Source organism: Dermochelys coriacea, chromosome 15 (assembly GCF_009764565.3).
Source record: "Dermochelys coriacea isolate rDerCor1 chromosome 15, rDerCor1.pri.v4, whole genome shotgun sequence".
NCBI classification, from domain to species: domain Eukaryota; kingdom Metazoa; phylum Chordata; order Testudines; family Dermochelyidae; genus Dermochelys; species Dermochelys coriacea.
Genome location: NC_050082.1, coordinates 1757502 through 1783700, shown reverse-complemented (window position 1 = coordinate 1783700; position 26199 = coordinate 1757502). Strand labels below are relative to the sequence as shown.

The 26199-nt window shown below is 51.1% G+C and overlaps 1 protein-coding gene across 3 annotated transcripts; it reads right to left on the bottom strand.

Annotated features, from left to right (window-relative positions):
• Window positions 1–242: 242 nt before the first annotated feature.
• On the bottom strand, window positions 243–24960 carry THOC5 (THO complex 5). Of its 3 annotated transcripts, none has more exons than XM_038373303.2 (20): window positions 24823–24960; window positions 23013–23123; window positions 22095–22238; window positions 20760–20873; window positions 18918–19015; window positions 18083–18229; window positions 14892–15006; window positions 14107–14239; window positions 11502–11579; window positions 10990–11030; window positions 8515–8614; window positions 6928–7036; window positions 4996–5097; window positions 4409–4505; window positions 3765–3879; window positions 2810–2913; window positions 2540–2627; window positions 1707–1822; window positions 1091–1281; window positions 243–500 (listed from the first exon to the last, which is right to left on the bottom strand). In XM_038373303.2, exons 2-20 carry the CDS (start codon window positions 23106–23108, stop codon window positions 437–439), a joined length of 2052 nt encoding a protein of 683 aa, XP_038229231.1. In that variant the 5' UTR covers window positions 23109–23123; window positions 24823–24960; the 3' UTR covers window positions 243–436. The 3 variants fall into 3 exon arrangements, with proteins under 3 accessions (XP_038229231.1, XP_043353792.1, XP_043353793.1); XM_043497857.1 differs by lacking the exon at window positions 24823–24960 and adding an exon at window positions 23889–23907; XM_043497858.1 differs by lacking the exon at window positions 20760–20873 and having other exon boundaries at window positions 24823–24941.
• Window positions 24961–26199: the final 1239 nt, after the last annotated feature.

Below are 26199 nucleotides of genomic sequence, written 5' to 3'. Positions count from 1 at the left end.
AATCACATCTCCTTCATCATGTCTGTGTCCCTAGTGCAGAAGCCTGAGAGCTGCCACTCTTCATGGGCTATTCGCAAGCCACGCCCTTGGGACATCCACCCGGGACCCTTTAGAGAGGCTGTGAGCATAGCTCCCTAATAGGAATCGCTAGCAATGATCCAGCCGCTCCCCTCAGCTGGGCCACCACCAGACCCACCTACCAAGGTGCAGCTGGCATTCACACACATGGATCAGAGACGGACTTTTCTTCATCTACAATTTAATACTTTACAACACCCCTGGGAAGCAACGCTGGAATGAGAGCGCTGCATGCAGGGGCAGGGGAGGTTCCTGGGGGATGTGGTTGACCCCCAACCAGCTGAGAACAACGGTCACACAGAGATTCTGGTGCTGGGGGAGTTCAGTGACTGGAGGCAGGACAATCCGGGTGATGGGGTCAGCGGTGACTGAAGAACCCCTGAGGATGGTTGTACTTGAATGGCTTCATGCGGTTGGGCCCCCTGCAAGAGGAGATGAGAGAGCGGGGAGGTTAGGCTGCAGTATGCAATAGACCAGGGGTTCCAACCTTTTTCTGAGGCCCCCCCAACATGCTATAAAAACTCCACAGCCCACCTGTACCACAACCACTGGTTATCTGAATATAAAAGCCAGGGCTGGCATTAGGGGTTAGGAAGCAGGGCAATTGCCTGGGGCCCCATGCCACACGTTTTCCCCGTGAAGCTAAGTTACTCAGGCTTTGGCTTCAGCCCCAGGTGGCAGGGCTCAGGGCTTCAGCCCCACACAGTGGGACTTCGGCTTTCTGCCCTGGGCCCAAGTCTAATGCTGGCCATGCTTGGAGGACCCTCTGAAACCTGCTTGTGGCCCCCCGGGAGCCCCATACTCATGGTTGAGAACCACTGCACTAGAGGGGGATTTTTATCCTCTGTCTCAATCTTATTCAGCACAGTGGGGAGGGGACCTGGGAAGAACAGAGCGAAACAAACAGCAGCAGCGAGATAGGCTGGGGGGAATCAGTGGCATTTCAAGAGGGGATGAGGGGGATCTCTCTGCCCGCTCCCCAGGGCCTCCTGGCAGTGGGCTGGACCCTCACCTGACAAGACGCAGGCACATCTTCTCCTGGGGGAACTCCTTGGGCCCTTCCACGCTGGTGTCATGGGACTCAGTTTCCAGGTAGACGTCCAGCACGACGCACAAGCGCTGTAGCTGATTGGTCAGCAGCTGGTAGCCAGGCCTTGGTCCGCACAGCTCCTTGTAGCACACATTGACCTCGCTCTCCATTGCCTGCAAGAGCCAGGGGATGGGATCAGTCTCACAGGGAACTCTGGCTAGTTGATCACTAATTACTTTCCCTTCCTATGCAATGCACAGTGTTTCCTCCAGGGACCCCCGATCTGCTACAGGAACCTCGCTTTCTGGTGAAGGGGCTGGCTCGACACCCCCAGAAACCCAAGATCTCTCCATCTTCCCCCATCCCCCTCCAGCAGGCATGGCACAGTTGCTACCAAGATGCTTCAGCCAGGCTACCTCCAAAAGGCGAGAGGGGAATTCAGACTCCACAGCACATTTGCTCCCTGGCCTCTGCCATGCTTGCTGATCTACTCTTTCTAACAGGCCAGCAACTGGCATCACACAACAGTGGCTCTGGCACTTCCAAACCACATTAGATCTGACCACGTGAGAGAGGATTCCTCTCCCCTCCAGTTTACCCGAATGTTGTCATCGTTGCTATTGGTTTTCTCCCCTTTCCAGTTCAGACACAGGTTAAAGATGGGTGGCATGGAGGAGTAGCCCGGATTCAGCACGACAGCTGCCTGGAGTTTGGCTGAGACGTGCAAGGGAAGAGAGCTACGATTACACACTACCCCTGAACCTCCTCCCTGCCCCAGCTCCCTAACCCTCTCATGCAGTTTGGCTGGTTTCAGAGCACTGGATCTGCTTTTCAGAATATAGGTTGATAGCCTGGGAGGGTTCCGTCTCCCCCAACCAGCCACTCATAGCAACAGAGCCGGAGCATCCTGGAGAGTGACAGTGGTGCCTGTCAGGGAGGCAACGATGGAGAGAAAGGCAGTGCAGTTTCCAGGCATGGTTATGCCTCCCAGGACTCCAGGGAGAACACAGGCTGTGGGCTGAGTGAGGGAGGAGGGAAGCTAGCTTTGCCTGGCCCCCCAGATGGGACACTGGAGCTATGCACTGGCCCAAGTCAAAGTCTAGAAGAGCCCACGCCAGTCACTTATTGGGGGAGGAACAGCGGCAGATTGCCATGGGGCCACTGTCTAGTGAAAGGGGCCAGTTGTCCACAAAGGTTGAGACCCACTGATCTAACTGTCCCAACAGCTTCTGCTGCTGACACCTGCTAGTGACGTCTCAGCCTTTCAAGGATATTCACCACGTACCAGCCCCTCCTCAGGGCTTGAGGGCTGCAGAACAGATGGCACGAGGACACCACTGGCTGTTTCTGAGTGTAATGTCAGAGGGAACAAAGGAAGCCGCACACGGCACTCCCTGGAACCTGAGACCAAAGGAGGGGAAACGCACTCACCTGTCCCTCTCTCTACCAGAGCCATATAATAGAGGTGAGTGTCTTCAGCCAAGCCAGCCTCCACAACGTCTTTGGTGTAGGACAGCTCCTGCAGGGGGAGACGCCCGGGAATGGGGATAAACAAAGTTGTATATTCAGATCTGCAGCGTGGGCCCCGAGGATGGGAAAGTGCAGGGTTACTGATCTGCTTCTGCCATGGGGAGTGGGAAGCGTGGGGAGCTGAAGCTGGTCCCTTGCTCTGGCGTTGCACCTAAGGCTATCTGCACCTACCAGGTAATCCTCATAGGGGAGCGCAGCCCACTTCACCAAGCGTGACACGACCTTGGAAGGGAAGAGATGCTGGCACTCGCTGGAGACAGGCACGATGCCATGCTCTGAAAGCAATGACAAACCCAGTTGAGCTGCACTGAAAACTCACAAGCAGGAACAAGCCCCACTATCACTGTCTGGGACAACCAAGACAGGATGGGGGAGAGGGGAAGCAGCTCTGGAGTCCATGGGCCTCTTTAGTTGCAGTTGTCGTCTACAGACACTGAATAGAGGAGCATGCGAGAGCATCCGGCAGCTCAGCAACCTGTGCCATGATCCCTCAGAGCCCGCAGGGTGGGGCAGGTCTGCACATGGATGGGAGAAACTTTGGCACAGTGCAGGCTGTGAGGTGAGCAACTCATCTCCCTCCACATGCCGAACTGATTCCCAGTGTGGTGTTTGAGGGCAGAGTGAATGCAACCCAGTCCAGCTGCTGGGAGCGAGCGAGCCGAAGCAAAGCCTGCCTCACACTTTATCAGTAAAACTGCCAGCTACATGCTATCTGCAGAGCCTTCACAGCTGGTGACAGCACCAAAGGCAGAAAGAACAGCTGGACTTTCTGAAGCCAGGTGGAACTTGCAGCACTGGCCAGTTAGACCAACTTTCCACTAGGTATACGGGGAGTTCGATCTGGCCAGACGCACCCACGGAGCAATTTGTACAGAGCAACTGTAAGCAGAGCTCCAACAAGGGGCGTCAGAGACAATCACTACAGGGACCAGAGTCTCGCTTTCCTGCTCTGAAAGCAGGAGGCGCATAATGTGTCTGTCGGAAGGATGAGGGCCCTGGAATCCCTTCAAGGAAACATTATTGTCACCTCTTCTAAACAGGATTCAAATGGACAACCCTGCTCTGATGGCCAATGTCCTGTGCTCAGGGGAGGAGGGAGACCACTGGGAGGGTGCAGTGTCCTTACCAAGTGAAGCAAACTGCTTGTGGAGAGCCAGACGGGACTGCAGCCTCGTCCTGAGCAACTTCATAGTCATCTCCATGTGGCTGGCACTCAGCGAGTTATCTGCGGTCACTGTGTGCTGCGGACAGGAAGGACTGTGACCTAGAGCCTGGATTTCTTTCCTTACCCACTAGCATGGGCTGATAGCTGGTTGTACTGGAACCCCTTGAGCATAGTATTCCACAGTGCACAGCACACTGGGAAAATACATTTCCCTCTGGTTACTCTCTGGAACATGCCCATCCTCCTCCATCTAATTAGCCTGAAGGAGACTAATGCCCACTTGAGAAGAGGAGCTAGATTTGGCTCCCACCAAACCAACAAGGCTGGGCCATTGCCAACACCAGCCTGTCCTTGCCCCAATTCAGCCCCTAAAGCTGCAGTTAGATTCCTGAGCTCAGGAGTGACTGCCTTTTGATACTGCAGGAGCCATCAAAGCTGGCTGCACCTGGTTTTGGAGCCTAAAAAAATGGCAACCGTTGGCTTGAGATCCCAAGTGTGATAAGTAGCCACCGGGTAGAGCAGCGGGGATGACAGCCTGGCAGGGCCTCAGGAAACACCTTCCGTCAGTAGGGTTTTGCTTTCCAGAGGCTGTGCCTCAGACATACCTGAGGCTGATCTTTGGGGAAATGCAGGCCACCCAGCTTCTGCACCCACATGTAGGGATGCCCCAGATCTGTCACATAATCACTCAGGGTCAGGATGCTTAGAAGACAAAAGGAAAATATCACAGTGCCACATAAGACAGAGGGGTTGGTCTCCCCAGTGTGTGAGAGCCAGACCTGGAGTGCCTGAAGCAGCAGACAGACCCATCTCCCCGACACTGACCAAGAGCATGACTCCAGCTCCTGATGCAGCCATGCACACACCAAATGGGGAGGCATGTGTGTCCCGAACTCCAGGTATCAGAGTTCTTTTCCCAGCTAAACAAGGCTTCCATTATAGACGAGCCACCATCTCACCCAGCTGTTCCAGAAGTAGCAGCCCAGCCCTGAGTGTAGGGTATTGCCATTTGGCCTGGCTGCCCCTGTTGTCCTGGGCTAGAAAGCTGGTGGGAGAAGCCCTTTAGGTCCCACATCGCAATGGGAACAAAGCAAGCACCCTGGTCTCCTGCTCTAGGATGTCCTGCCTGACTGGCCTCCATGGATGGTGCTGGACATGACTAAGGGCAGGGGCAGATGTGCAGCCGACTCACCCGACTTTATCGAACTGGAACTGGTTGGCTGGATTTGGAGTTTTCCTCCCATGATCCCCAGGATACAGGCAGTTCAGCAGGGAGCCTGGAGACAGCAGATCTCTGTGGGAGAGGGAAGGCTAAAGTCAGCCACAGAGTTTCCAGAATGACAGTGCTCTTCAGGATCATTAAGAGCGGAGTGCACTGGCAATGGATGAGGGGTATTTCAGGGCCTCACAGCCATGGATTTCACCCTGGCTATAGAACTGGAATCAGAATCTTCTTTTCCTGGAAGCTGTTTCCCCTGCCCAGCTGTAGCGATAACTGAAAACACGACCCGCATGTAACCTGATGCACTGATGTGCCAAGTTTGTGGGAACCTGGAGGAGCAACTGAGGGGCGAGCTTCGCCAAGCCACTGAATGGGTTGACTCTGAAACCTAAAGATGGCCAATCTGTGGGCTGCTGAAAACACACTGCAGAGCTGGTATGAAAGAAATGGCTGCTAATCTTCCTACAGACAAGAGGGGCAGCTGGCTGATCACACCATGCAACAGAAACCTTTGTTTGAAAGGTGTCTGCACTTGCCACAGAATCAGCACCACACCCCAAACCATGACAGAAGACAGGGCCAGCTCGCTGCAAAGCACATGGGGCCCTGAGGAGGAAAGGCAAGTTGGTGAAGGGCAGCTGCAGGCGACAAAGGACCCAGCTGGGAGAGTCTGTAGGCAGACTGCTGCCAACTACGACTCCAGCAGAGGAAGCATTTGCTGCACAGGAACACCCCTCCTCCCTGCCCCAACCAGCAAGGGCGCCCTGCCATGGAATCTGTCCACGGCCACGTGGAAGCTCATGCTATGAGATGCGCAGACAAGCAGCCCCCACTTCCCATCTCATCCCTGGAGCTCCTTCAGAACTGGGCATTTGCTACTGAATTAATGTCCAGGGCGGGCTTCTGCAGTTGCAGTTTCAGCCCAGTTCTCACACTAATCAAGCTTGCATGGGTTCTCCAGCAGAAGGCATTATCCACGGCTCTTGAGACAAGGTGAGCTGGAGAACAAGGGGGTGGAGGGAGAGTGCCAGACACAGGCCTGGGGAAGGGAAGGAAACCATTCATCTGCAAGATGGTAATTAAATGCGACAAGCAGATGAGATGCCCCAGCTCCTCCTCTGCCTGTGTGCTACCCTATTAATCTGGGCTGCTGGCTGTGGCAGCAGACACGCGGTACTCCAAGGGAAGCAGATTTGTTTTCCCAATGATCAAAGCCACGTGACCATCTACCTTTACCCTGATCCCTCGGTCTCACTGCAAAGGATAAATCAGATTAGAGAAACACTCTGTCTCTGAACCGACAACTCAGTCCCTCGCCTCCCGAACTGTAGCTGAGTGAGCAGTGCATTACCCTGGCGGCTGGCTGACAAAGGGCTGCGGGACGGGTCCCCCTCGCTGAAGGGAAGGACGCTGCATGAGCAATGCGGCCAACTGCCTTGTTCAGGAGGATTTTCAAGTCTACAGCTCCCCTTGCTGGTAGTCGCTTCACCCTCCACCTCATGCAGGGCAGGCTGAGATAAAGCCACCAAGTCCAAGCTCTGCTGCGTTGCTCAAGCTGAGGCAGGAGAAATGCAGGCAGCATTTCAACTGAAAGTAGCTTGTAGCTTTTCAGCCAGGGAAGGGAGGAGCGAGGCACATCCTGACAACAGCTTTCACTTCTCAGCCCCGCCACTGCTTTTAAGAGGTCGGGACGAAGGAGTCCTCCTAAGCACTCTGCCGCGCTCAACCCCAGTCAAGCCTCTGTCACGTGGGGTGCTTGGCACGTCCCCCTAGGGTCACTTTGAACAGAGAATGCTGAGGACAGCAGCTCCTCTGCGGTGAGATCAAGGTCAGACAAATTCCATCCCCAGTGCAAGGACTGGGAACAGACTTGGCCTTGACACCTCCATGGACTTGGCTTACCCAGCACTGATGGGCGTGGTCATCTCCGTAGCAGTGGTCACCTTGGTTTTCACTGTCATGACATTGAGGTTTATCAGGTAGTGGAAGATCAGGTGGAGCACGCTGTCGTCTGTGTGGTGACATTGGCGATGGCATGGGAAAGAAAAGCCATTTGTGGGGATGAAGGAGCAGGGCAGACAAGAAAGGAAGAAAACAATCAAGAGGAGCAGAAACCCCATTCTGCTTTCACTGGTTCATGTGACTGCTGACCCTGACTGGCCAGATGTAGACATGGACACCAAATCAGGGGAGGAAACTATGTACAATTCTAAGCTAGAAATCAGGGGAAGGAAACTTGAGATAAGGGAGTCAGTGATCCAGGTGAACTGAAAGTGCAGGGGCAGCATACAATATCCCAGCCTGGGATCTGGCCAGGCCACTGGAGTGAACACCCCTTCTCTAACGAGATGAGCTGAGGATCTTAAATAAGCATAGGAGGGAGGACTGTGGTTCTAGGTCTCCTCTGAAAGGTAGTTTGATCCCCTAGCCTCAGGCCAGAGCCCTGGGGCAATGCTGACTCCAAGCAAAGTGCACCCCTTGCTGAACTGCCAGCACTGCTTTTCCATCCAGATACTGACCAGCTTGATCCTGCTTCCCTTGTGGAAGCCTGAGACTGGACAACTGTAGACCCTACATACTGCTACCCTGAGAATCCCACACATGTGAGAAGAGTGCCAAGGAGCCCCTCTCTCCCTGGCCCCTCACGTCAACAGGTCAAGCATTGCCACATCTGGAAATGGCACAGAGCTGCCCTCTGAAACGCATGCACCAGCACAGCCACTGTCCTGCTAGGCCGTACCAACTGCAGGGCAAGGTTCCCCTCAGAGGTGGTCTCACAGGTTGTCAAGACTAACAGTGCTGCAGAAGCAGAAGCTCCTGAATTCTGGTGTCGCAGGGTGCCAAGCTCCATGCAGAGGAGTCTCTGCTGGAGAAGGCAGAGCCAAGCACTTCCCTGCAAGCCCAGGAGTGCAGAGTTGCTGGTGCAGAGGCCAAAGGGCACAGCCAGAGTGCCCTGATTTTTGCACCAATGGCTCTATGTTCTCAGAACCAACAGATAAAGCTCTGCTCCCTCTGTGCCTGAGAGCAGAGAGGCAAACAAAGAACAGCCTAGAGACTACTGAGGAACAAACACCCCGGCCCATCCAGAGGGCATGAGAATACCATACAGTAGGAAGCCAGACAAGTTTCTCTCCCCAGCACAGCTGCGCCAAGGCACTCTGGCAACTCCACCAGTACCACAGTTCGAGTTCACTTGCCCCTTTGTTTGAGAGGCCAGGGCACTGGTCTCTCCTGTCTTTGTCCCCCACTGCCTACATGGAATGGTTTGGCTCACTCTGGACCGACCTGCCGTGAAGATCATTGTTCATTCACGCAGCGGGGACTCTTGTGTGACTCACCCCAGCTACCCAGAAAGGTGGATCTTTGAAACTCGATTCCTGGGGCCACATTCTGATCTCACAGGCACTGGTGTACATCCAATGGCTCGCTGAAGTCAATGGATTTACACTGAGATCAGAACCTGACTCTTGGAGTCTAATGCCCTTGTACCTTTGCACTTGAGGTCAATGGTAACAGAGAGTGGATGTCTCTTCAGCATCTCCTTGCGCTTGTCGTCCAGCTGCACGCCCAGCGTGGGGCGGCGACGCTTCTGCAGCAGGGGAGAGCAGAATCACAGTGCCTGAAAACGTGTCACATTCTTCCCACCCCACGGCTACGTGCTCACAGCAAATGGGGCAAGCTTCTCTGTCTTTTGCAGGCAAAGCAATGCTTAGCACTTACACAGCAACTTAATTATAACTACTCCATGCAGCATCCTGGGTGCCAGGTAGAGAATTTACAGAGAGGGAAACTGAGGTACAGAGCTGTTACTTGACAAGTCCACAAAGGGTAATTGGGGTCAGATCTCAGGAGTTGCTGAGTGCTCTCTCCAATGGCATCTGCATGTCTGATGGCACATACTCGGAGTGGACCTTCTCCCAAAGCACTAAGAACCTGAACCCTGCCAGAGCCAGCTGTGAGCAATGCTTGGCGTACACATAGCCCAGACATGCAAACCTCCGAGGAGGAGATTTTCAAAGGCACTTAGGGCAATTCAGTGCTCAACTCTCACTGCCTTTGAAAATGGATCCCCTAAAGGGCTCTGCGAACATTAACCCTCACACCCCCTTCTTGGGAGATGTGACAAAGGGAGAATTTTGGTAAAATTTTTATTAATCCTCTGTATGCCTCAGTTTCCCCCAAGCTTTGCATTGCTATGCACGGAGTATAAAGGGTTAAAAAGCTGTTCATGGGGTGGAGGAGGGGACAGGAGGTGTCGGGCCATGTAACTGCCTGGGATGGTGTAAATGGGTGTCAGGACTGTCTGAAACTGACCCATATCAGTGGGGGATCTGGAAAGGCAAAGGGAACCCCAATAGCCAGGACATTCACACCTAGAAACCCACAGCCAAGAGGAAGCAGATCCCCCCACACCCCGCAGGGAGAAGCGGAGCAAAGGCCTGGAGCTGGAGAACAAAGGGGAAAGGAGCTATGAGCTAAGAGCTCGCCTTTGGAGACGGACAGACACCAGGGACTCAAGAGAAAGGGACAGATGGCAGTGTTGGCCAGGTTGAATTCTAACCCAACCTTTGCCTCTCCACACCAGGGTACAGAAAAATCAGTGAGGCTTTTTTTGAAAAAAGAAAAAATAATTAAATTAGATTTTATTTAAAATCAGATTCTTTTTGATGTTATTCCAGTCATAGTAAGTTTTTCTTGTAAACCGGTTTAAAATGAATGAAAACAAGGAGAGAGGGAGGGAATGAAATCTACTAGTTTTGAAAGTCTGAAGGACAGCCCAAGTAACTTAGGAAATGGTATCCTTTTTATGAGACTTAGGTGAGTAGGAACTTAAGCTCCAGTCACTTTCCCATTGGCATATTTGAAAATTTTCCCAGGCTGACCTGAAATAATCAATTTAATTCACTGACTACAATTAATCCCTATTTAGTTGTAAATGTGAAACATGTTTTGGTAAGAGAAGTTTATGTATCCAAAACATTTAGAAGTTGGTTTGTATAATAAAAATAAATCTTGCAATGCTGTTCTGTGTGTTTAATTAAATTCCAGTTACCACCCTAATGCAGTATGACACAAATCAGGAGCAAAAAGTGAATTACCTAGTAAATAAGCAATAAAAAATTCACCCTTTTCTAACGTACTGAACATGTACAATTAATAAGAATTTGAAACTATTAAGCTATATAATTATTTAAATAAATTGATAGATATAGTTACAGTTTATCCTCCAAGGTAACAAAAAGATGCATCAAATCTAGTGTACAAGCTCTATTTACTTGTAAATCAACATGTTTTCATGGTTAGATCAACCAATAAAGTTGCCCTTTTCTTTATAAAAATCACTGAAGTACAAATGGAAAAGGTGATTAAAATCAATGATACAAGTGAGATTTTTCCACTGGGTGATTTAAATCATGATTTACATTGCTGATTTAAATAAACCCTTCCTGCTAACCAAAGGACTTTCCGATTCTGGAGGCCAGGAGACTAAGAAATCGTTACCTTGGTTTTGAAAGGCTGCCTAGCGGTACTGCAGATACTTTAGGAGCACAATATAAGCCTCCTGCAGGAGTCTGGCTTGGCTGGATTTGTTGCAGGGAGTCAAGGAGAAACAGGAAATGCCCAGTTTTGGAGTTGTGGAGGCCACAGGCCTGCCCCTGTGGAACTGTGAGGGTCCTTGGGGCCCAGTGCACTAAAGGGGTCACTCCCAAGGGACTGGTTATAGGCTGGGCATGGACTAGACCCTGTGGATCTGTGACAAGAGGCATCATTGATCCTATTTTACAGATGGGAATGTTGAGGCTCAAGGTCACACATCAGATCAGTGGCAGAGCAGGGAAGAGAAACCCCAGCCCTGCCCCCTACTCTAAGCACTACCCAATGCTTCGCTGGGAGAAACAGAAGTGGGTCCACCCATGCGAGGAGATCCCAAATTTCAATACTGGGGCAGTGCTAGTCCCTTACCGTGGTCTGCTCTTCTTCAGCATCGGAATCACTCTCGTCATCTGCACATTCAAACAGAGGGATAAGCAAGAGCCAAGCGCAGGGATCCATTTGACAGACTGTCCAAACAGTCATGCCCCAGGGACCCACTACCCCTGCACTGCAGTGTTATTCCTAGAAGACACTGGTGCCCACAAAGGGGCACTTAGCCCAGCTGAGGCCCTTGATGTGTTACATGCCTTTTGGCCCCTTTACAGCCTCTGCATGACCGAGATCCCCCATGTGCCACTTGACAGTGCTGGAGGGACTCTTTCTAACACTCGGCTGCCTGTCTCCCCAGGAGGGTGAGTTGGGTGTGAGGGAGGAGCCAAGGCTATTTAAGCAACCACTGCACAGATATAAGCTATAGAGCTATTTCAGCCCGGCCCAAGAAACAACACTGCTCCTCAGATCCTTCCCACTTCACACCCCAGTATCAGCTTTTAGCCCCCAGGCTGGGCCAAGGCAGGCGGGAATGCCAAGTTATAACTTACCTTGGGAGTCCTCTGGTGGCTTGTAGAGGGCCTTGGCTTCTTCCACACTCCCTTCGATTGCCACAGCCAGCTTCTTATCTGTGGAGAGCAAAGCGCCATTCAGCACTTCTTGAGGGCCATGCAGTTAAAGGGAAGGTTGCTGCTGCCAGCCACCTAGAGCGGCATCAAGCTTGGAAGCAAGGATGCCAAAAAGAGTTTGTCAAGTTACTTTTGTAGCCACTTCCTCACTAGCAACAGGCAGATTCAGTGCCTAGTGGGCAGCCAAGATGTAAGACGTTTTGTTTAAGCATGCTCCAGAGCTGTGGTGAGATCACCTTCCCATCCCATGCTTTGTGCACCTCTCCACAGGTGGAACAGCAGTAATGACACACAGACACTCTAGAGACATTGTGGTGCAAAGGGGATCACAAATTTCCCACTCCGATTATTGTTTCACATTATCCTCCATAAATATGCCCCGTTCCCCAAATGCAAGGTATCCCCTACGTCAGGGGAAAAATGCCAGATGGGTTGTGATCCTGCCTTAAATGGCTTTTGTGCAATGCAGCACCCATCAAGGCATTTTTACCAGGCTCATCGCTGTAGCAGGTAACTGCATGTGGGCTGAGGAGCCTGAAATGAGACATCACAAGAAGAAAGAACTAGAGATAAAAGCTGGTCAGCAGGATTTGGCATGCACATCTCTGCATGTCAGCAATTGGAATGAGTGAGTAAAAAGAATAATTCAAAAATGATCAAAGGACATCCTTTTTCACACATTTAATTAAGACTATGGAACTCAGTGCCACTGGAAGTCGCTGAGGCCAAGAATTTGGCAAGAGTCTAAGAAAGAATTGGTCATGCATATGGATAACAAGAATATCCAGTTATATTAATGATAGTTTTGGGTGCTCCAGGACATAACTATTAGAGATCAGGTTGAGACCTAATATGGGGACCCATTATCCCACATTTGCTACTGCAGGTTTCTTACAACTTCCCCTGAAGCATCTGGTGCTGGCCACTCTTGGAGACAGGATGCTGGAGTAGACTGGCCTCTGGTCCAATCTCGGCTGGCAATCCCTAAGGAGTCTCAGCCTCAGGAGCTCACTGTGGGACTGGTTTCGGGTTTTCCAGGGTGCCTATCACCACAGTATCCAAGCACTGAATAGAGAATTAGAGAGGGCCACACACTGGGGTACTACACTGTGCCCTGTCTGGGCTCTAGTAAGCTCTAAACCCAGGGGTGGGGATTTGGCTATTTTAAAAACAACCACTTTCTGCTACAAAGGGGGCTTTCTGGCAGATCTCAGATGCAAGGAAAGAAAGGTACTCACCCTGCCTGAGGGGCTGGGAGAAGGGTTTCATATTCGCGAATGGGGTGGGCCGAAAAAGGACAGGAAGAAAGGGAGGGAGAGAGGGGAAGAAGGGAGAGGAAGAGTGAAGAAGAGAAGTGCTATCCCCTTGCTGTGTATGTTGAGAAGCAGATGACAGTTAAACAGGTCTCAGCGACAGTGAATTTGCCAGGCAAGGAAGGGGGCCCCTTGACTGGCAGATGAAGTTACAGGAGTGCACTGAGTCACAGTAAGCATAGAGGGCATTAGTCTGGGCTCTCCTGGGAGCTGCCAACCCATATGCTTTGACAGAGGACTTGAGGGATTGGATCACCTCCTCACTGCACACGAGCCACATAAGGGATGGGAGCCATGTCAATTTCAAGGCTCTGCCCTGGACCACGTCTCCCTGACAAGTTATGGGCTTTGTCCCACTACAGGAAGCCATGCAGGAGCTGACACCCCCCACCTCCCTACGGCACCATACCCAGCAAGCAGTAAGGCCTGGTCCAGGCTGCTACATCGTTCAGGGGTGTGAAAATCCCACCCCTCCGAGTGCCGTAGCTATGCTGACCTAACCCATGGTGTAGACACAGCTAGACTGACAGAAGAATGCTTCCATTGCTTGGGGCACTGGAGTGCTGACACTGATGGAAAAACCCCTTCCATCATGGGGGTATGCCTGCACAGCTCCACCAACATAGCTACGCCGCTGTTGTCCCAACAGCGCAGACATGGCCTTCGACAGCCCGTTCTGAACGGTCCCGGATCACGACAGCCCAACAGGCAGGAGTGCCGCGTGCCAGCGCCATACCGTGGGGGCTCTTGACGTAGCACATTTGAGCTGGGCTGCTGGCTTTAAAGCCGTCACTGCTGCAGTGCCCACAATCCCGAGTGGGGCACAGGTTTGAAAAGAGCTCTCTAAGCAACTCTTCCAGGAGAGGCGTGGTAGGGACGGAGGGGCAAGGGGTTCAGCCGCAGCAGCCAAATGAACGAGGTTCTCAAATGATGCTGCTTCATCAGGCTGGCTCCCAGGCTGTGGCTGCCCCCAAGCAGGCTCCAAGAGCAGCCGTGGAGGAGCTGCGCAGGGCGTGCAGAAGTGGCGGAGGCAGAGTGGATCGGATGAAACAGAGTCATCCGCAAGTCTCATAGCGGCAGGATTTTCTGCAGGCAGCGGTGAAATTTGGCCCATGGGGGATGCACTCCCCGCTCCACTCACATCACAGCTTTCAATGGCACAGATGAAGGGTGTCTCAACTGCTTTACTCCCCTCCCCCAACATTGATACTCACCACAGGCCTGACCATAGGCATTGGCTTGGACAAAGAGAACATAGAGAGGTGGTGGCAAGTGTCTCGCTGTCTCATACTGCTTGTGTGCCTGGTCGAAAGGCATGAAGAGATACTCCTGGACAGGAAGGGAGGCCTGGTGGGACACAAATCACATATGCACGATTGGTACTGGAATTGTTTGCACACCAGCCCAGTCACCGAGTGGTTTGTGCTCGATGCGGCTGTGCAGGAGCCCTGGAACCTGTGCCAGGAGCATACACAACCCTCGGGGCAGAGATGCTCCTTGGGATGTTCAGCAGCAGCCACCAGGAAGCTCAGCTCTCCTTACGGGGAGGACTAACAGCTCTGCAGACGGGAGAGAACCCACTTCTTTCACCCGCTCTTCCCAGCCAAGTCTGACGCAAGGGGAGGAAGCTACAACTGCTCTCCATGGAAGGTCCCATCTAACGAGTCTTCTGCCAGCACCTCAGCAGGGGCCGCTGCACAATGAGATTGCACAGGAAATCCTCGCCCTGTGAAGGTCTGGAAGCACAGGTAAAGGAGCAGTCCCAACACCTCCGAACAGCCTCAGTCCCCATGCTCCCAGTGCTCTGAACCTCCCTTACTGTGGATTTAGCCAGCCTGTCCCCACACCATCTACCTCCCAACAACTGAGGGTTAGAGGGCAGACAGGCAAGGGCCAGCACAAAGGGCTCTGATCCATCTAGCAGAAAATACACAGACTCTCACTGCAAGCAGCCAGTCTCCCAGGCAAAGAGGAGGGCTTTGTTAAGCTCAGGAAGTACCTGCATGATGCTGTTGAGCCGGGGCTGGAGGCTGCTCAGATATTCCTTCTTCACTTCTATCTCCTTCAGGATCTTCTCCTTGTTGGCCAGACACTCCTTATACTTCTCCGCTAGCCTGCACAAGAGAAGCTCATTTACAGCACCGCATTCACAAAGGAGACAGATGTCAGATCAGAATCTCTGCTCCCTGTTGGTGCAGTTCTAAACCTCAGGATCCAGGGCTCCTGATTCCACCGCCAGGGGCTCCTGAACCGAGATAGGTCACTCTATGCTTTGAAGTCAGCTTCAGAGCCTATTTTGATCAATATCTGACCTTGCTGTCACCTCTGAAGTGATGTGATAAATGAAGAGTTCATTAAAATCCAAGGGAAAGGGAAGACAAACCGCAAGAAACTTAGCAGATCCGGAAAACTGGGAAAATTGAAAAGAATTCTGAAGAGTGTTCAAGAGAGCATGAACTGTTAAGAGATAACTGTTGAGCTGGGATCTCCACACGGATCTTCTCAGAGTTGGGTTGCCTGTGGAAGCATCCCAAAGTAGGTAGTAAACTCCATTCCAGACTAGCTGGTCCCTTCTGGCTTTGGAATCTATGAAAATAAAACTGAGGACAAACTACTTGAGAAATCTGAAGAGAAAATATGCCATTTAGTAAACAGAGCAACATATTCCAAGCACTCTTCTACTCTAAGAAATGAGGACATACAAATGGCCCCTCCTTACTCCCCTGATCTGCTCCCATATTCGCAGCTCAACTGCTGACTTCAGCGACAAAGTACATTCATGCTGCTTTATTGGGTCTGTTAGCCCTGTAGAGCTAAAACAGCTACAGGAGAGTCTTTTCCATCTTGTGCTGTCATCAGAAGCATTTTGGTTTTTTAATTTTTATTAAGTGCCTATCAGTAATAGCTGTGCAAACCCCTGGTAGACAATGAGATTTCACATATCACTGAGGGACTTATTTGACCTAAAGAATCTTTACTACTGGCTCTGATAAATGAGAGAGAGACCAGCTTAACTCTCAGAGCCCAAGAGAGGAAACCTCCCTCACTATTTTTAATTGTGAAATGAGGACAATTGCTGATCAGAAAATGGTTTTCCCCCTGTGATTTTTTTCATCAGAAAACAGAAAGCCTGAAAATCAAAATATTTTGATTTGGGAATGCCACCGCAGTGTCTGATGGGAGTTGTACTGTGGGTGCCTAATGCTTCCATTTTGCTCTATACAGGCTCCTTAATTGGTCTACATCTCCCAGGATGTACCATGGTCTCCCCTCTTGAAGAGGGATGGCATGTATCATAGCAGTTTTGCATCATGGCAGATGAAGTCCAGCTGGGGAACCTGGCCCACAGAGAAGAATGGAAGCATGAGGCAGCCAAACCACATCTTCCATTACACACTTCGGTGGCATTTCAAAATAAAAATATTTCAGCTTTTGAGCATTCAGTTTTTCACCCCAAACAAATCGAGTGGGTGAAACAGACAGGGAAAGCAGAGTCATTTTGTGAAAAATTCTGATTGTGGAAAACCCAATTTTCCATCAGAAAAACAGTTTAGACAGGAGGGCTAAGGCTGTCTGGAATGGACCTGCTGAGACAAACACAGAACCCCACAATGTCAGTTTTACACAGGCCCCCACTTGCAAGCACAGCTTTAGCTAAGAGGCATAGTCATAACTATCATATGATGTTATGGGAGGGTGTGACTGGTTGGAGAAGGCAGAAATGGAACCATCAACTCAAAGCTTCCAGTCAGAAGAGTTCTCATAAATAAAACCTACTTTTAAGATAGATCAAGAGACTACACCCCACAAATTAGAGCTGCCAAGTGAGGGGAAAGAGACTATGAACATTGTAGGCACTAGGACTAGGATTTGCACAGGAGACTAGTGATTTAACCACACACCTTCCACTCAATACTGTGGGGAAACCTCATCCTAGCTCTTCTTTGCTTTTTAAAGTCAGTTTCCAATGTGCAGACATTTTTAGTGGGACATTAAAGCAATCCTTTGGCAGGATGCTCCTCCTGTGGTTACCGATGGATGATTTCGGATTGGTGATGGCTGAGCCCGTTAATGACGACCCTTTGGAATGCAGCAATGGACAAAGAACTGCATGCTCTCAGCTCCACCCTGTGGTGCGTATAATATGTGGGGAGAGGGATAGTTCAGTGGTTTCAGCATTGGCCTGCTAAACCCAGGGTTGTGAGTCCAATCCTTAAGGGGGCCATTTAGGGATCCGGGGCAAAAATTGGGGATTGGTCCTGCTTTGAGCAGGGGATTGGACTAGATGACCTCCTGAGGTCTCTTCCAACCCTGAGATTCTACAATATGTGCAACTAGCACAAATTCACTGCCATGGACTTGCCAGTAGTTCTTTATGCCAGGCCAAGCGTAATGCGTCTTTTGTTGCATGATCAACTGCACTAAAAAGACTAAGGTAATCCCCCGTCTAGTACAGGATTGAATGTCAACTCCACAGCCTGTCTTCTGGACACTGGATTTTACAGGCACACAGCTGATCAGATCTAAGCATTGTCACCATGGCTGCATTGCTGGTCCACTCCTTGCTACAAGAATCAGCTTCCAGAGTCAATGAAGTTGAGTGGCCCTGGTTAAAAAGCAGGGCTCTACATGGGGTTGCCTGAATCAATTACATCAATGACATCCTAATATACACCTCCCTTTCCTTTGAATTTGAGGGAATAGGAATTAGAGTTGCTAACTAGGCATCTCTCACACTCCTTTGATCCAGGAAGCCCTTAAGCTTTTTAAATGCAGAATTACATCCTTCACTGCCCACTTCTGTCGAACAATGGGTGTTGTTCCTCTGGGAAGAGACCAGGGCATAGCTCTGGCTCCCTTTAATTAGTCACATAAGAGAAGACTCCCTGAACTGAAAAACAGGATCAAGACACTGTTCGGAATAAACAGTAAAAACAGCTCTGAGAGACAGGCCCATCTGTGTGTTACAAATGGATCTGCCATTTGTCTTTTAGTAACTAGTTTAAACTGACTGTTTAATCTTTCTTTGCTGTTACTGTATTGTTTGTTTCATTTAGTGATTGACCAGTGTAACACAAAAGGTTATTTTCAAACCTGTTTTCACAGTCCCTGGGCTGTGAAGTATACACCAGCAAATGCTTGGTGCCAGGTAGAGACAGGACTGATCTGAATGGTGGCCTGCTGACTTACCTTTTGCGCTGCTCCAGCTCCCAGTCGAGGCGGGCCAGGGTCTGTTGGTGCGGCTCATTGAGGGTAATGTCAGGTTTGCTGATTTCTGGAGGAGCCTCTTTGTAAAATTCATCCACGCTCACTAGATCAATCTCCTCATGTTTTGACCTGCAGGGATGGAGAAGGGATGAGTCTGGGGGAGGCTGGGAATTCCAGTGCAGAGCTGCACCATTACCGGCAATCTCACAACCTCAGCATTCACTATTTGTTTCCCGATTATGAGACCCACTTTGCTAGATGAATTACTACAGTTCCAGAAAGCAAAATTGCAACAGGCCCCGCTAAGCGCACAGTTCGTATCTGAACAGGGCCATTCCTTTCCTGGCTGTTGGCAGCACATGTTCCCTGCCTGTCTGTCTGTCTGTCCTGGGATTTACTCAGAAGTCAGCCGAGGGACAGTCTCACTTTGTAAGAGCTCAGAGATGTGACTGTGGAAGGTGCAGCCTCTGTAATAACTACACTGATGCAGTTCAGCTAAGCATTTTAGAGACTGATCCAAAGAAAACATTGTTAGACCAGCACAATTCCTATCAAAAGCCTTCACAGTATTTATCCTGACCATCCTGACTCTTACCTATGCACCAGCCTCCTTCCACTTGCCCCAGGAACCTCCAGGATATCCAGACCACATGCCAGATTCTCAGCCCTGGTATGGCAGCATTCAGGATTCTTATGATCTTTCAGTGATGAGAGCTAGGCTCTCCTTGTGACTCTAGACGTTACACCCTCCCTAAGACCCTTTGTATCTGACACGTGCAACTCAAGTTACAGCCTCCTTCTCTCTTGCTGTACTCACTTAAACTCCAGGCATTTGGTGATCTCCTTCTGCAGATGCATCACCTCGTACAATAGGTTCTGGAGTTGCAGGTGATAGGCGTCTACTTTCTGCTTTGCCTGAAAGAAGAATGTGATCAGGTGAGCGTAAAAATCACAATGCAGATAAAACTGGAATTAATAGAGCAACATGCTCAACAGATGGCAAGGACCAAGGGCTGCCATTTGGAGATGGCAGATTTTATGGAATGGCCATGGTGAAACCCAGGAGGTATCATGGACACTGGTTGGCACTCCACCACCAGCCTGTACAAAATGGCCTTGAGTTCATTACTAGTGGGGAGATCAGGGCATGCAAGGTGAGAACCAAATCAAGTTGGATGTTCTTCTAAAAGATCTGCTCTAGTTCAAAGGATAATTAATTCTCCGGCCTGTGTTAGATAGGAGGTCAGAGCAGATGATCACAGTGGTCCCTTCTGAATCTATAACCTCTGCAAACAAAAGCTGCCAGATCAGTAGAGAAGCTGGCTTTGTAACTCTATGTGCCTGCTATAAGGACAGTGCTAAGGCTTTTCATTCCTGTGGGCACTACTCACTTCAAAAAAGTTTTGCAAAATTGGAAACCAGTGACTGGGTTAGAGCAAGCATGCAGGTATGTAGGGTTCCAGGAGCTAGCCAGTCTGGGAAGGTTCTAAGGCAGTGGTCCCCAAACTTTTTACCTCATGCCCCACTTTACCCGTCCACATCTCCCCCCACCCCACACACACTGGGAGTGGGGCCGGAAGAGGGGCTATGGCTCCAGGAGTGGGGAGGCCACAGACAGGGGTAAGGGGGTAGAGGCTGGACTGGCAGCCAAGACCAGCAGTGGAGCTGGGTGGCACTTCCTCCCAGACCCCAGCCGCACCCCCCAGTTTGTGGACCCCTGTTCTAAGGAGTTCAGTAGTATCAACTCAGCTCACTTGGAGGTTTATGAGTAATTAATACAGGTTTATCTTAAACACAGAGTTTGGGATTTACCAGTTACTTCTACATTGATATACTATCAATATGACAATTACTGGTGCTATGGTAATGGGTGAATTAGAAATACCTAGAGAGAGGATTTTGATCCCTGCAGAAATCTGGAATCTGCATAATCAACTTGATTCTCCACATTAAAAATAAAGATTGCAGCTGAATCAAGGGACAGGCCATGCCACGTTCTGGGGAAGAGGCTGCAGCGATTAGCAACAACACAGCTTCTTAGCTCACTACGTGTGTATTTATAAGAACATAAGTCAAGTTTTTTCAGGAACACCCACCACTGTGTCTTTATCTCCCGCACCGTGAATGGTCTGATTGTACCGACATGGATACTTCCAAGCAGGATCTCCAGATAGAACAGGAGGGAGAAAATGCAGGGCAGCATGGACTGGTACTTGAGAGCCCTGGGGCCTATACCCAGCTCAGCTGGGTAACCTTGGGCCAGTCAATTCTCCTCCCCGTACAATGGCGAAAATGATACTCACACCTCCTTTGTAAAGTGCTTTGAGATCTACGGATGCAAAGTTCTACATAAGAGCAAGGCACTATTTTCTTCTCAGCCCTGCCGCATATCAGATCAACAGCAGCTTCTTGACTGTTAAATCATGTCAGACATTAAGAGGGTGCTGCTGCTTCTTCACTCGTTCTAGTTATTAGATTATCTGCTTCACTTCAGTGGAGTTTCCCTGTAAGCCTCTAACTCAGAGACCACTTGGACCTAATCCAGTGTGTACTAAGGTACCAGACAGTAACCCCCACTTCCCCTCTGCCATTCCAGAAGATCCCTAATCCCTCTGCCATTCCAGGTAGCATCCCTTTCAATCTCTGGCCTCCATTGTACCTCATGGGTCTGATCTCTCCCCTTCTTTAGTCGAATATGAGCCAAACGGTTGAGTTTCTTCAGGGTCATGAAGTGCATGCAGCTCTGGATCCGACGCTCTTCTATTGCAACAGCCTGACAAGTAGGAAGGAGAGCTGGGGTAAGGAAGTTTACTCACTAGTAACTGTTGCTTGAGTAGATTGCCACTGAAGAGACACTTTGTTACTGTGCATGGGAGAAGTAATTAGAACAAGCAGGGATCTGCAGAGACTAGAAATAAGGCATACATTTTTGGCAGTGAGGGTACCAAACCATTGGAACAATTTACCAAGGGTCAGGTGGATCACTGACTATTGGTAAATCAAGATTGGATGTTTTTCAAGAAGCTCTGCTCTAGGAATTGTTCTGAGGCAGGTCTTCAGCCTGTGTTATACAGGAAGTCAGATGGGATGATCACAATGGTCCCTTCTGGTTTTGGAATCTATGAGACAATTCTCAAACGTGAAACATTAGTTAATATCTCTAGGACTTCCTAAGGTGCCACACATTTCCAGGTTCAGTGGAAACAGACATGTAGGTTTTTTCCCCACACTCTTTCCTTAGTCCAGGAAGGGATCAGAATCACAAGATTCCCCATGGGCTCAATACAGGGCTCTTTTTTGCTCAGGGGGCCAGTTTCATGACATTCTTCACTGGGATTTAAACCTTTCAGAAACCAAGTGCGTTTACCCTTTGGTTCAATCATCAAACAAGCCTGACTATTACCAGGCGGATCTACCCTATCTTGGAGGCACACAGACTTCAGTCAATGACTCGCACCCCTGTTTCTATGGTCTTCGGTGTAGTGAGAGCTGCTAGCCTGACAGCCCTGGCAGAAGTCCTCCTCTCAGCCACAGCACGGGCAGCTGCAGTGCAAGCTTTCCCTAACAGTATGTCTCAACTCTGAGCTGACGTGGCCATCCTGTGCGGGCCAGAAGTGTGTTCAATCTCCATGCTCTTTGCTCTCTAAATAACGGTCACTAGAGTCAGCTTGCTATGTGAACACCTCCCTAGCCGGAACTAGAACGAGACCCACCAACCTGCTCCACACAGGCCCCCAAACAGGCATCAGGCAGGGGTAATCAATAACTTGGGCTGGATTCTCTCACTGGTAAAAGGCCTCCTGTCCCCACACCGCTCTCCTGAACTATTCAGTCCTCATATTTTATTTGGTTTTGCTGAGGCTGTAATAAATGCCTTCCCCCTTTGTGCATCTTGCTAGGATGCCATGTGGATTTCAAACCCACGGCTTTCTTGGAGCAGCAGAAAGGTATTTAAAAATGCTCAGGGGAAAGAACTCTAGGGGCTTCTTCCTACACTGTCTTTGCTGCCTTTGCTCTTCAGATCCTGGATTTCTGCCATGAGCCTCTGAAGTTCCTGGCAGGTTTGCTTGTAGAGTTCGTAGTCTTTGTTGGGATCTCGGAGTTCCACCTCTGCCTCTTCACTGTAATACTTCACATCCTGCAAAGAGCCAGAAATACAGAGCAGCACATAACATTACAACTCATCCCCCCGCCCTCCTCTGCAAAGGGCCCCGTAGGGTCTCTCAAATTGACACTCCCTCCATTCCAAGTTTAAAGCAGCTTTATGCATCCTCAGAAGATCTAACTAATTGCTGGTGCGGCAAACTCCACTGCGGATCTCAAAGTCTAGTGAGCTCAGATTGTCTCTTACACTGTCACCAGACACCAGTATCAGTTCCCAGCCCATTTAATTTGACAATCAAGAGAGGAACAAGAGCAGCGAGTAAAGTTCTTTCGATTATCAGACAGGATGGAAGACAGTTCGTTAGCACTAGGCTCCAGTTTAGTTGCCACCCTCACCCAATCCCCCCTCAATCTTTTCAGAGCTTCTTAAAACACCACAAGATCTTTTCAGGGGCCAGTGCAAACTTGTGACACAGCAAGAAAATTGCTCAGAGAGCACAAGGCACAAACTCTGGCTCCCAGAGTCATAAACCATCTTTTCTCAGGATGCTGGCGATTGCTACTGGCAATTATTGCTAAAATTCCCATTTACTTAAGTAAGAGTAGCGCAAGACCAACCCTGAGTGCTTTTGAAAAGCTCATCCTTATAACACAGTGTACATATGGGGGTGATATTTTTCTGACGTCAAGAGCTTTCAGAACAAAGCACTGAGCTGAACGACAGCCGCTTCTTCTGCATTCCAGCCAGCCCTACAAGTGTCTGATCTGCATGCAGAACTGCCACAGACTTACAATCACTCTACCCCACCTGGTCAGGGTCAGCCTTGCTCCGCTTGCTCTCCTGCGGGGCCCCATCAGTGCGGATGACCTTGGGTTTCCTCTTCTTGTTCGAATCAGACGACATTTCTTATTTCACAGGCTGTGGAGCAGGAGAGGAATACAAAAATCAGTCATCTCCAAAGGGGAGTACCTCAATTCCTTTGGAACAAACCGGAGCTACTGTCAGAGCACTAGTACTCCAGTGGGAGGGTAATCCAACCCCTCCCTTCCTATCCTAGTCACTATAACTCTTGTCCTAATCATCTCCCCTCTCAACTCCTCCAATCAACATCACCCCCCTCAGAGCGTATCTGCTAAAATGAGACTCCTCATGTGATCTGCCCACACCACTGCCTCCCCATTTCAGTGTCACACCCCTTCTGCTCACCTCCAAGGCCCCCCAGCGCTCTGCCTCATCAGCTTATCCCACCTAGCCTCATCACATCATATCCCCACCCCCAAGGATGCGTCAATGCCTCATTTGTTTGTCTGCTTTTCCCCACAGCCATCTCCATATTGTTTTCCACACCATTTATGTCTCATGCATGATGGATCACTTGAACAGAACAGGTCATCATCATTTCCTCTGGGGCACCTGGAACTGGCCACTGTCAGAAGACAGGACACTGGGCTAGATGGACCTTTGGTCTGATCCAGTCTGGCCATTCTTATGAACACCCTCCAAGCTTTGCCTTGCCAAGCCATTCCCTGTCCTCATTCAAATCCCTCCACCTCACTGCCCACAAGAAACAGTCCCAGATGTAACCAAACCCAAGCCAGCTGCTTGATCTAATTGCTGAAAGAACCTCATCCTCTCTCTGAGGTCTGTTTCCCCACTGCTTGGGCACATCACAGCTAAAATGACATGGCTAGCTCTTTGGGGTAGGGTCCTTGTCTTTCTATCTGTCCAGGAAGAACTCAACACACTTGTGGGTGCTGCAGATACAATCACCATCAGTACAGGAAATGGGAATGAGAACCACAACCTCAATCCCATTCCTTGTCTCTGTTCTTGGGGATTCCCTCAGCCAGCAACCCCCCAGACCAAGACAGCAATCCACACTGTGCCTCCTTCCCATCGCGGTGAGACCTAGCACAGAGGATACTGGCATCAGACCCATTGGAAGTGGCCATGGGTGTGACAGCCTGGTGCCCAGCAGCATGCACAGGCATGGAGTGAGTCTCGCCCCTGGGGAGCGCAGTGCCCGAGAACAGCCCTCCCCCAGAGCAGGGCCCCAACAATCTCGTAAGGGGCCCAGGCCCAAAACATACAGCACCGCCAGCCACCTGGATAGAGAAACCTCACCCCACACAGCCCAGCCCCCCCCGGACTGATCAGCCTCACCCCCCCCCACGGTTCCCCTACCCAGACCGAGGAACTTCGCCCCCTGCACCCCCCTACCGAGCACCCTCGGCCCCCCCCCCGGGACCGAGCAGCCTCGGCCCCCCCCCACCGGGACCGAGCACCCTCGGCCCCTCCCCCGCAGCGCCCCCCCCCACCGGGACCGAGCACCCTCGCTCCCCCCCCCCGGGACCGAGCAGCCTCGGCCCCTCCCCCGCAGCGCCCCCCCCGGACCGAGCACCCTCGCCCCCCCCCGGGACCGAGCACCCTCGCCCCCTCCCCCGCAGCGCCCCCCCCGGGACCGAGCACCCTCGGCCCCTCCCCCGCAGCGCCCCCCCCGGGACCGAGCACCCTCGGCCCCTCCCCCGCAGCGCCCCCCCCCGGGACCGAGCACCCTCGGCCCCCCTCCCGGACCGCGCGGCCCCGCCGTGCTCCCAGCCCCTCCCCGGGCGCTCACCTGGCTCCCGACCCGCCACCTCCAGCCTCCGAGCGGAAGTGCCGGGGCAGGAGGAGACGAGTCCGCGGTCAGCGAGGGCTAGAGCGTCTGCCGAGCTATAGCGCCCTCTGCTGGCCGTTGGCGGAGCTGCAGGAGGCCAGGGGCCAGACAGATCCCTCCACCCACAGGACTCCCCCCCACGCCCCATACACTTGGGGGAGGGGCCCCATTCACCAGGGGCCCTGTCCCCTCAATCCCCTGCTGGAGCCCAGAGATCCCCAAGTCGCTGCCCCTCATCTGCAGCATGTGGGGGTGTCTCCCCTCGGCCGCTCCCCACCAATGGGGCACCTGGGGGCCAGGCAGGTAAATGCCCCAAGGGAGCTCTGCCCCACACAGAGGGGGCTCAGGGAGGAGACAGGAATTGTCGGTATGGGACATGCTACCGGGGTCCAGCTGGGCCGCGCTTGGCAAGAGGAATCGGACTTGCTGAGGTCCCCGGGGCCGTGAGAGTGGGGGTCTGGCTGGTTAGCCCCTGCCTCCCAGCACACACTGCCCACTCCCCATCAGGCTGGAGAGGGGTCTGCACCCGTACTGACATCTGATGGGCTGGGAATAGCTGGGGTTAGAGCAATGGTTCTCAACCTATTGATCATTGTGGGCTGCATATGCAGCCCACAACGTGTTACGTGGGCCACAAGTTGAAAACCATAGTGCCCCCTCCCGCTAAAACTCCCCACAGACCCCAGGCTATGCCCAGCGCCCCACACCCAGAGGCCAGAGGTGCTGGAACTAGCCTGAAGTGACAGGTTTCAGAGTAGCAGCCGTGTTAGTCTGTATTCGCAAAAAAGAAAAGGAGGACTTGTGGCACCTTAGAGACTAACAAATTTATTTGAGGATAAGCTTTCGTGAGCTACAGCTCCCTTCATCAGATGCATTCGGTGGAAAATACAGTGGGGAGATTTATATATACACACACAGAGAACATGAAACAATGGGTTTTATCATACACACTGTAAGAAGAGTGATCACTTAAGATGAGCCATCACCAGCAGCAGGGAGGGGGAAAGGAGGAAAACCTTTCATGGTGACAAGCAAGGTGGGCCATTTCCAGCAGTTAACAAGAACATCTGAGGAACAGTGGGGGGTGGGGTGGGGTGGGGGGGAGAAATACCATGGGGAAATAGTTTTACTTTGTGTATTCACAGGTTTCAGAGTAGCAGCCCTGTTAGTCTGTATTCGCAAAAAGAAAAGGAGTACTTGTGGCACCTTAGAGACTAACAAATTTATTAGAGCATAAGCTTTCGTGAGCTACAGCTCACTTCATCGGATGCATTTGGTGGAAAAAACAGAGGAGAGATTAATATACACACACACAGAGAACATGAAACAATGGGTTTA

Bases quoted from the DNA above. Each gene is read 5' to 3' on its own strand.
- THOC5 (XM_038373303.2), bottom strand. From the start codon at position 23,108: ATGTCGTCTGATTCGAACAAGAAGAGGAAACCCAAGGTCATCCGCACT. The intron at 11,580-14,106 runs GTGAGTATCAAT...TGCTCTCCACAG, and splicing joins TGCCTATGGTCAGGCCTGTG to ATAAGAAGCTGGCTGTGGCA. The intron at 3,880-4,408 runs GTATGTCTGAGG...TCCTGTCCGCAG, and splicing joins TCCCCAAAGATCAGCCTCAG to CACACAGTGACCGCAGATAA.